The sequence below is a fragment of the Pimephales promelas genome, chromosome 10, assembly GCF_988280905.1.
Source record: "Pimephales promelas chromosome 10, fPimPro1.hap1.1, whole genome shotgun sequence".
In the NCBI taxonomy this organism is placed as follows: domain Eukaryota; kingdom Metazoa; phylum Chordata; class Actinopteri; order Cypriniformes; family Leuciscidae; genus Pimephales; species Pimephales promelas.
This window is the reverse complement of record NC_142778.1, coordinates 22823019-22834064: the sequence shown is the minus strand read 5'-3', so window position 1 is coordinate 22834064 and position 11046 is coordinate 22823019. Positions and strand designations below refer to the sequence as shown.

The 11046-nt window shown below is 38.6% G+C and overlaps 1 protein-coding gene across 3 annotated transcripts in view; it reads left to right on the top strand.

Moving 5' to 3' along the window:
- prrt4a (proline rich transmembrane protein 4a) overlaps window positions 1-11046 on the top strand; it is a 42541-nt gene that overhangs the window by 28681 nt on the left and 2814 nt on the right. The window contains exons 1-3 of one of the 3 annotated variants that reach the window (XM_039650523.2): window positions 4095-4348; window positions 5696-6486; window positions 9093-9236. In XM_039650523.2, coding sequence (XP_039506457.2) covers window positions 5775-6486; window positions 9093-9236 — 856 coding nt within the window. In that variant the 5' untranslated portion in view covers window positions 4095-4348; window positions 5696-5774. Of the gene's footprint in view, window positions 1-4094; window positions 4349-5695; window positions 6487-9092; window positions 9237-11046 lie in introns of those variants that run through there. The other 2 variants (XM_039650522.2, XM_039650527.2) reach the window with 2 other exon arrangements.

Genomic DNA, 11046 nt, shown 5'->3' with positions numbered 1-11046 from the left:
GTGACAATAAAACGCTGCACAAGGAGAAGAGGTGACCGGACCCTGAGGAAGATTGTGGAGAAGGACCGATTCCATTGGGGTACCTGCGGAAGCAGTGGACTGAGTCTGGAGTAGAAACATCCAGAGCCACAGGTGTGTGCAGGAAATGGGCTACAGGTGCCGCATTCCCCAGGTCAAGCCACTTTTGAACCAGAAACAGCGGCAGAAGTGCCTGACCTGGGCTACAGAGAAGCAGCACTGGACTGTTGCTCAGTGGTTGCATGTCATTCGGAAATCAAGGTGCCAGAGTCTGGAGGAAGACTGGGGAGAAGGAAATGCCAAAATGCCCGAAGTCCAGTGTCAAGTACTGTGGGTAGTGATGGTCTGGGGTGCCATGTCAGCTGCTGGTGTTTGTCCAATGTGTTTTATCAAGAGCAGGGTCAATGCAGCTAGCTATCAGGAGATTTTGGAGCACTTCATGCTTCCACTGCTGAAAAGCTTTATGGAGATGAAGATTTAATTTTTCAGCACGACCTGGCACCTGCCAAAACCACTGGTAAATGGTTTACTGACCATGATATTACTGTGCTCAATTGGCCTGCCAACTCTTCTGAGGGATATGTGGGATATTGTTAAGAGAAAGTTGAGAGACACAAGACCCAACACTCTGGATGAGCTTAAAGGGTCATGAAACCCCAAACCAAATTTTCTGAGATTTTAACAGAGGTATGTGTGTTGAACACCATTGAAGACAATGTTAGCATCTGTAAAATGGTTAAATTTGAGTTTTTGATGAACTTTAGTTAATGAACTTTATCACAATATGCACATTTTTTAAAAAGGACCCAGGCCATACCCGTTTCGGCAGGACGTGACGTAATGGGCGCGAAGCGCCTCGATTGGCTGCTGCTCTCGATAGGCTGCTGCTGTTGCCGCAGGACAGCCAATATGCACGTGAGCCATCTTTCCTATGTCTGCATACCCCCCTCGAGGACCCCCTCGAAAACGAGATGTTTCATCTCAAGGGGTTATCGTCAACAATAAAATTCAATTTGCACTTAAATTCAATTTGCATGCTGCCACAACATTAACAACAATTAATTCAAAATTAAGGATAATATTTGGCTTCAATATCTTGTGGAAAAGAGGTTTTCCCCCTAACGTAAGATATTGTGAAGTACTCGTTCTCTTTTTTCTAGAGAGAATTGACCTATGGCTAAGCCACGCCCTCAAACGCGATATGCCAATCACAGTGCGCAGCTAACCCAATATACTCGGACATTCTCTGCTTCCACTTCCATTGAAATGCATTGGAGTTAGTCAGTTTTCATTCGTTTTTTTCTTGTTATTTTAAGTTTAAAATGGTCAAACGGTGTGCATGGGGTATGCAACTGACACTAGGTTCCTGAGAGGCTGGGCGATGGTGTGTATTTTTTTACCCTTTCCCAAGCCACATCTCAACCGAGATAAGTGTTTGCTCTGGATAAAGTTATGCTGTAGCTAGACCACAACACCAACTAAACGCGGATTAATTAAACAAGGATGTCTACATCTGATCTAAGTTAAGTCGACAACGTATTTGAACGTTATCTTTAAAATCTCTAACGTAACGTTAGCCTAACATTAGAAAACATTAACGTTAGCTTCTAGCTGCGTTGTACATCATGTCAATTAGCTCCATTAACGTATCTGTTACTGTAATAACCAAGATAACAAATGTTAACAAGGTTTTGCTGAATGATTCATGTAAATACTGTAGCACTAAACGTTGATGGCAACGATAATGCGATAATTTTATCATGTTTACACTATGACTTGGAACTTACATCTCTGCCTGGAGCTGAAGCTTTTCATCGACCTTCTCAATAATACAATTATTAATATAACCCTCTAATGCATAGTTAATGCCCTTTAGGTGACTTCAAGATGATATATAATTTTTCTGTCTCCAAAAATCACCAATTGCCTCCTGTGAAATGTCTGTGACAGCTGCCATAGCGCCCGAGCCGTGTTTGTCCGAGTGAGTGGAGGGAGCGTGGCTTAGCCATAGGTCAATTGAGGTTGAGTCAGTAACCGCGTAGTTCTCTCGTACTGCGTAATATCTTACGCTAGGGGAACACAATGTAAAAAGCTGTGCATGCTGGGATCCAACACCATTTCGTTTCCCAGGGTGGTATCAGGGTCTGAACTGACGGGTTTGGTTCTGAAGCTTGGGGTTATGTCTTCATTTGGTTCTTTTGGACCTTCAATTTGTTTGTGCTAAACTGCTTTTTTTCCATTTTGAAATGACAGTTTTGTCCCTTCATGAGAAATCTTTACTTTTTTCTTTACTCTTTCATAGTAGTATCCATTTGAACTGCGCTGTGAATTGTTGCTGCCTTCGTTGTTTGCAGAATTCAGCATTGCTGGGTCCAAACCACAGTCTATGGTCCAAACCAATAAGCCCCCTTCTCAGCAGCACTGATGCAGATGATTGGTAGGGCAGTAAAAGCATCCTCTAGCCTGGGGGGATCTGGCTGTGGGCCTTGCTGATGTCATATGTTTGATCAGCTCATCTGGGTCATTGTTCCAAACCAAACCCCCTTTTAGTTCCAGCTCATTTGGTACCTTCCTGTACACACACTATAAGCAAATACAGTGAGCAATGCTTTCATAGTAGGCCTACATGTGAATATGTGAAAACAAATTAATATTCTTATAGAATGTATTTATAATAAAATGTGTGGATTCAGCATTGATTGTCAATTCAAATTTCCTCTGATGAATTGTGACTTACAGATTACTTCTGTCACTGGTGTGATTCACCAGAAATGTGTTACACAGCTATATTAATCCATCCATTTATATTCCCTGAGCCCTAACTAGTCCTCTCACTACTATCTTTTTTGGGACTGCCCCAGTTTGTGTTCTCTCGGGGTCTGTTTAAATAAGGATTGATCTACATCCTGCTCATTCTGTCTGACCACACACTGGTGCGTCCCAATGGACCATCCATCCTGGATTCACTGATGGGGAAAGGCTTTAAATATGTATTGAGTGTTTATGAGCTCTAAATATGAAGTGTTTGCCACTCTCTCATTTACCCACATATATTTGTATGCCATCAGGATCAGCCAATTAAATGAAAACATGTAGTCATATAAAAATTAAAAAAACACAACTTCTGTCTGAGCTTACTAAAATGTCAAGTTTTTGAAATAAATATCGAATGCTCAAAAAGGCTGCATTTATTTGAACAAAAATAGAGTAAAACTGAAATATTGTAAAATATTATTACAGTAAAAATATAATATAGGGTTTATTCAATTAAAATTACACTTATATTCAATTAAAAATATATACTTATTATACACTTTTTATAAACCAAAGCAACTGTTTTTGGTTTTAATATATTTTCAAATGTAATATTCCTGTGATGCAAAGCTGAATTTGCAGCATCATTACTCCAGACTTCAGTATCACATGATCCTACAAGAATTATTCTAATATGCTGATTTACTGTAATATTTGTGGAATTCACAATTGTTAAATATTGTCTCAAAACTTTTGAATGGTATGTACACATACACTGCCTAGCTTCTTGTAAACCTCAGTTGTTGTGTCTATCCTTGTTTAAATGTCCAATTTAAACCATAATGATGTTGTCACATAAGTCCAGGTTGGTTTAGTTCTGATTTGGTACTGGTCCAGTGATGTATTGACATAAATGATTAAGTAGTCTGGTTGGCCTTTTCTTGGCATAATGCTTTATCTCAATCCACCATGATGAAAAATAGAGTAGCAGTGATTTTAGCTCTCTGATTTATTGCTGCACATTGATCTCTGACTCTCTCTGTGGGATTCAGAAAATTGCATTCAATATTGTATATTGATTGCCTTAACTGAATTGGGAGGAGAGGCTCATCCTCTTCTATTTACAGCTGTGAACGTACTGTACAAATGTATTTGTTTTCCTTTTTAGAAGCATCACTGCAGCGTATATGACCTGCTCTGGTGCTCAGTGATGTAAGAGAAAGGAAAACACCTAACATGGCTAATCCAGCTCTGGGAACTAGAGATGCAGCTTAACTGAATCAGAAGAGAGGGATCAGACACCTGAAGAGAGAGAGAGAGAGAGAGAGAGAGAGAGAGAGAACGGAGATGGGATACTAAAAGGGGGTGTGTCAGGCAGCATGTGTGTGTTCATGTGAAAAGCAGAAAGATGAGTGTGTGTGTGTGTGTGTGTGTGTGTTAAAGAGAGAGAAAGAGAGGGGGAGCACTAAAACACACAGGCGTGCGCAAGCACAGACAGAATCAAATCTTTCCGCAGCAGGACGGCAGGGAGAGAGGGATTACTCCTGTTTAAGACTCTTCATCCATGCGTCCCGTGGTGAGCACAATTCTTCTAGCACATAAAGTTTATATCTATGCATGTATGTGTATGTGAGTTCAGTTGTTCGGTGTGGAAATGTGTCACTGGATGCTGCTGCTGAAGAGAAGATGCATTAAACAGTGCTGCACTGGTTGGGAATGTAGACCAGCATCCCCCTCTTTCTCTCTTTCTATTGCACAGAATATATTAATGATAAATTGTGCATCCACTCCAGGAGACATAAGAGAAAAGAGTCTTGAGAAATGAGTTAAAAAGCAAAAAGGCAAGAAAGCGAAAAGGTGTGTGTGAGTTAAGAAGCAGAGTGTGCACTGCAGCAGCTGTGAGATCATTCAACATAAATCTAATTTAATTGCCAACTGTTCGTCACAATATAAATGCAATCTTAGTAATGAGGATTGATTAATATAGAAACATTAGTGTGTGTTTGGTTGCCATCCTCTTCTGTGAGGTACAATTTATTTTTTTCTGAAATGGGTCACATGACTCGAGGGGATCGAGTTATAATCTGATGGTGTGTGAATTCCGAGCTCTGGCTGTAATTTGCCACTCAACACACTTTGTGGCGCTGTTTGGGGGACAAAATATGCCCAGTTTCATGTGAAGATATTTCTCTGACATTAAAGATACACAATAATCAGGACCACACTGATTATCAAATGATGTCATACATGTAATAAAATTACAGATATAGACTGATAAACAATCTATTGTGGATCCCTGATTTCAATAGTATTGGATTTTTATTGGGTATTTGAAAATTTATCAGGCCAATACTGGATATTTAAATCTTAACATAACACTATCCTCAACACCTTTTTCATATGTCTATATTTAACCCCTCACCCAGGTCCTACTCGCCCGGCATCAGTCGGCACCTCTTGAGATTAGAGGAGTGAGGTTTACTTGCACAGTGACTAGCTGACCTCCGTTACACTCACCCCCCTAAACCTCAGTCCCATCCGGGTCACGGCCCCATGTAACCTCTCACACAGGTCCTACTCGCCCCACTCTGCACGGGCTTCGAACCCAGAGTCAGACGCTCTAACAAGGAGGCTAAAGACTGCAGCCTCTAGCGTATATACATATTGCAAAGTAGTAAAGCAGAAGAAGAAATAATCTATAAACATAATATTTTTTGTACATATAGATTTAGAATTATACATTTTTATTTTATTCATTTGATTATTTTGCAAAGAATTATAGATGTATACTAATTTATATGTTTTTATTTTATTACTTTTTTTTTTAAATAAGTATAGATTTTTAATATTGGTGCATGCCTATTTGAAATCACTTGAATCCAGTGACCCATTTTGTGAATGTTTCTTTTGTTTTTGTTTTCAGAACCTGCGCAGAATGTGAAAGTCAAAAGTAGACAGCCTGGTGACTTTGTGAGGTGTAACTTCTTCAGAGGAGCGTCAGCATGACCCCTCACAGTGAAGCTCTACTGCTGCTCTTCAGTTTCTCGCTGTGTGATAGTCTATATGCTGTATCTTTAAATAGAAATGAAAGAGCTTGGGCCAGCACTGACCCAGAGCCAGCTAGCAGCTCACTGTGGACGTTCATACCGAGACAAATGGACACGACTACTCCAACCATCCTCAGGTCATCCCCAAATGCACTACAATCAGAGAAGTCTAGCAGAGACCTTGAGATGGACCCTTTAGTTGAACAAAACCCCTATGTCACAATGGATAATCGTGGTTTCTCAAGACTTCCAGCCACAAAAACACCACTGATCAAATCTTTGACTTCCCCCAAGACTGAAATTCCTTCAGACATCCAGAATGATGAAGAAGGAGTTGAAACGGAAGCATCTGATTGGCCAAATTTTAGTAAGCAAGGAAATACTGACCAATCACTTAAATCTTCTGCACTGGTAACACTGCAGCCTTTGCCTTCTCAGGCCTGGAGTACAGAGTCCAAGACACCGAATGCTTGGAATACAGAGACACATACACCTCAGACTCATGCTGAAACAAGATTTCGCACCTACCAGATGCTGTGGAAATCCTCTAGTGCTACCCAAACACCATATGCCAGAGGAACCTTAGATGGTACCACTTTGCCAAGAGGGCTGATAGACTTTGTGTGGCCATCTGAAGAAACAAAGGATTTGACAGATGCTCCTACAGGTAATCCAATTAACGATACATCAAAGTCAACTTGATAGCGTGTGAAAGTATAATGCAAGACAAAGTATTTCAATGAGCTGATTTTCTTTTTGGAATTTCATTGTGGGATCATAGCTTCATGCTGGTCTGGTGCTGATAACACAGCATAGCCATATAGCTAATTTAACTGGTGAAGCTAGAATGCTTAAGTAAAGCTGATATGTCTTTTTCAACAACTAGTGTAACTGAAAATAATAATAACTTACAGTGAGTCAGATGTTGATTCATTAAGCATTCTGTTGGATTCTCTTTAGTGAAAGATTTGTCAGACTAATTTGAACCGGTACCTTACCTTATTAAACCGGCTTATGAGCAATTTGTTTGGGAATTACACTTTACTTGTAACACTTTATGTTATGATTCACAAATAAAAAAAATAAAAAAAAAGATCTGGGTCATTTGAGTATTTGTGAATCAGACTCTGGTGACGCTGCATGCTTTGGAATTACTAAAAATAACCGGTTCATGAGAGTCATTTGTTTGTGAATCTGTGAATTGTGAATCCCACAGTATATTGCTGCGTCTCACGCCTACTTATACTACGCCCTAAAAGTATGTACTCTTTTTGTGAAGAAAAAGCACTAGGTACTTTTGGGTGTGTGTAGCAAAATAGTACACAAGGTTTGAGACTATACTTGTGGGTGTGTGTAGCAAAATAGTACACAAGGTTTGAGACTATTCACTTCACAAGTGCGTCTTTAAAGGGATACACCACTTTTTTTTTTTTTGTAAATAGGCTCATTTTACAACTCCCCCAAAGTTAAACTGTTGAGTTTTACCTTTTTTGAATCCATTCAGCCAATCTCCGGTTCTGGCGTTACCACTTTTAGCATAGATTAGCATAGACCGTTGAAGTGCACAAGACCATTAGCATTTCCCCCAAAAAAATTACCAAAGTGTTTCGATATTTTTCCTATAAAACGTGAGTCTTCTATAGTTACATCGTGCACTAAAACAGACGGAAAATGTAAAGTTGCGATTTTCTAGGCTGATATGCAGGGAACTATTACTCTCATTCTTGCGTAATAATCAAGAAACTTCACTGCCGTACCATGAGTGCAGCAGGCGCGATGACTATACAAACTTAGTTCCGGTCACGTTGGAAGCTGGGCACTATGCTGCGTTCCAGGCAGGTTTTTGAGCACGTAAATGACGACTTCAACCCACGACTTACGACTTTGTAGCATTTCAGGTCAGTCACGCCAAACTACCTGAGCGCAAGGAATTATGGTAGCTAGATGTAAACAAACCAGCATGACGAACTGGGGCTCATGCGCATTTGTCATAATTTCTAACGCCAAAGGTGCTTACTCCTTGTTTATTTGTGGGAAACTGAGGAGGAAAAAGATAAGGCAAGAAAAAGAAAAAGAGGCAAGATAAGCTGTTATACCTATTATTTTACTTTATTTGTATATTTGGAAATGTTTTTGGTATTAATTTATTCTTGCCTTCAATGGACTGAAAACTAGTTACGTTATATTGTCCTAAAGTGTATTCTCACCGTGCACCGCCTGCAGAAATACTGCATCCGTAGGGGCTGTCATTGTAGTTTTGTATAGGTTCGCTGGCTATGTGACGTCAGAACTCGTAACTGGGAGTACATTGATCTAGTACGAGTTCACGGGTGGGAAGTCACGGGTTTGACTGCCGTTCCAGTGTACTTTCACGGGTATAAGGTTGAAAACAGGTTGCCTGGAACGCGCCACTATTTTCAGGTGCTGCATCATAACATTACGCCTCAACAGTTTAACTCTGGGGGAGTTGTAAAATGAGCCTATTTCCAAAAAAAAAGTGGAGTATCCCTTTAATGGTTGCTCCCTGTCGCATCCTCTCACAGTAAACTGGCCTGTCAATAATCTTGTCACAGTTAAAATCGTCCACATTTCATTTAATTAAATTTCCTTTATCGGAGAGAAATGCAGTTCTTCATTGATCTGCAATGGAAGGTGTTTCATGCAGAGAACTCTCCTCATTTTAATGCGTATCCTTCGTCTTCAAGGACTTATTTGCCATTATTTGCAGTTCACTGTACATGTCTGTCTTTTTACTACATCACTTTTAATTAAGACAGTAAATTCACTTTTACTCAGGTATGATATCTTAGCGGATCAACAGCGCTGCAGAAAAATGACATTTTAAAATGAATAGAATGGGGAAATTCTGTTATAAAGGGATATTGGTATCATTGCACTTCTACTACATTTATTTGGTAATGCTGTATTGGCATAAAAACGTCTGTATATAATGTCTCCATTAATGGTGCATCCACTTTTTCCTCAAGCTGCAATGAAAATATCAGTATTCCAGCAGCGAACAAGCCGGTCATCACTGCAGATGTGAGTGGGATACAAGCCCTCTAGTGACTCATTGGGAAACTGAATGCAATTTACAGTTTTTTTTTTAAGCTTTTGAAATGAAAGTTTAGCTGAAGTTAATAGGTAAAAAATTAGAACTACAGCAGGTTAAATTAAATGAAAAATGGCACGGTAACTTTTGAGCTAGCATTAGCTCTCAGTTCCTCTTGTCTTTTTAAAGATCAGGTTTCTAATCTTTTCTTTCTCTTCCAGACAGTCTGACAAAGCTGACTCTCAATATAACAAGATCTGACCCTGAAAAAGAGGAACGTGAGGGTCCTGACCAAATGAAAAAGGAACAAAATAGCCAATCGACCACCACAGTGATCAAGGTCACTGAAACCTATCCTAAAGCAGGTAAGCCTTCATTGTCAGAATGACCTCTATTCTAAAACATATTTGACTGGTGGTGATCACAGCACAATCATGGCTTTCCAGTGCTTTACAAAGCCACTGAATGTACATAATAAATAAGGTCCTTTATCTGGTTCATTATTATTGCATATAACCTGTTTCATCATTTTAGCCTCTTATAAGGCTATTCTTTTTAGACTGCATGCAAAAACATATGTTATTTTGTGGTCTGATTCACACACAAATTACTCTTATTTTGCTATTCTTTTTGGTGAATCAAAAAGAATATTTCAAGGAAAAATCACAGCTTTCTCATAATATAATCTAATATAACAGCAAAAACTGATTTCAACATTCATATTAATTAATACTAAAGATTTATTAATAATAATTAATTGATTAATAATAATTAATAATAAATTTTAAGCACCAAATCAGCCTATTAAAAATGATTTCTGAAGGATCGTGTGACACTGAAGACTGAAGTAATTGCTATGCTAATGCTAATCCTAAAATATTCAAATCAATACAAAAGTTGTAATAATATTTCAAAATATTACTGTTTTTACTGTATATTTGATCAAATAAATAGCCTTGGAAAGCATAATATACATCTTTCAAAAACATTAATACATAAAATACAATTAAATAATATCATTAATATTTATAATTGTATACTGACTAGGTATGGACATTGGCTAACTTTTTCTAGGTAAATAAAGCCTTAAATGACAATTTGTTTACGTGACTCACTGAAACAAATTTCCATTAGAAAATTACAAAAATATCTTCCAGTGAGGTGTGAACAAAGGTTAATCATTCAATATTGAGAGGCGAAAGTTAAAGGGTTAGTTCACCCCAAAATTAAAATTAAGTCATTACTCACCCCCATGCTGGACCAACCCCGTAAGACCTTCGTTCATCTTCGGAACACAAATGAAGATATTTTTGATTGAATCTGAGAGATCAGTCCTACATAGGATGCCTAAGGGACTGGCTCTTGACGGCCCATAAAGTCATTAAAGAAAAGGTTTAAATATTCCATGTGCCTACAGCGGCTCAATTATAAGTTTATCAAGCGACGAGACTACTTTTTGTGCGAAAAAAACATAAATAACGACTTAATTCGACTATTATATTACTTCCTTATGGGCGCATGCGCGAGAACTGAGACGAGAGGACGTTCTTCTCCTTCGACTACCTTTTGTTACCGGCTGTAGCTTAGCTTACCGGCTTAGGAGTATTACCGCCACCTACCGTATAAAATGATGATCCATTATAAGGCGCTCCGGATTATAAGGAACACAAAAGCTTTTAATCTTCTAAAAAAAACGTCAAAGTGCACCTTGTAGTGCGGAAAATATGCAAATTGAAAAGCGTATGTACAGCGCGCATCTTCCTCTGCTTGTAAACAGAAAGTTTTGCGCTTCCAGCTATATCAGCACATCATCTTATCTCAGCACCTCATCATTAATTTTCATTTTGGGGTGAACTAACCCTTTAAGCCAGACCCTCTGACCTTAATTAACACATGCTAAAGGACCAATGCATTACTAGTGTACATTTTTTTACTGGTATTCTATATTTAATCGATGAAACCCTGCAATAAACATAGTGCCTTTTGATCAACATTAAGCGCATGATATTTAAAAAAAAAAAAAACATAATTTAAAAAAAAAAAAAAACTAATTAGACAATATTAATAAACACACTGAGAAGCCCCTCCTTCTCACTTCCATGCAGGCATATTTATCTGATTTAATATCATGAAAGTGTGTCAGTTTCTAGTTTTAAAATTGTCTCACTCATGAGA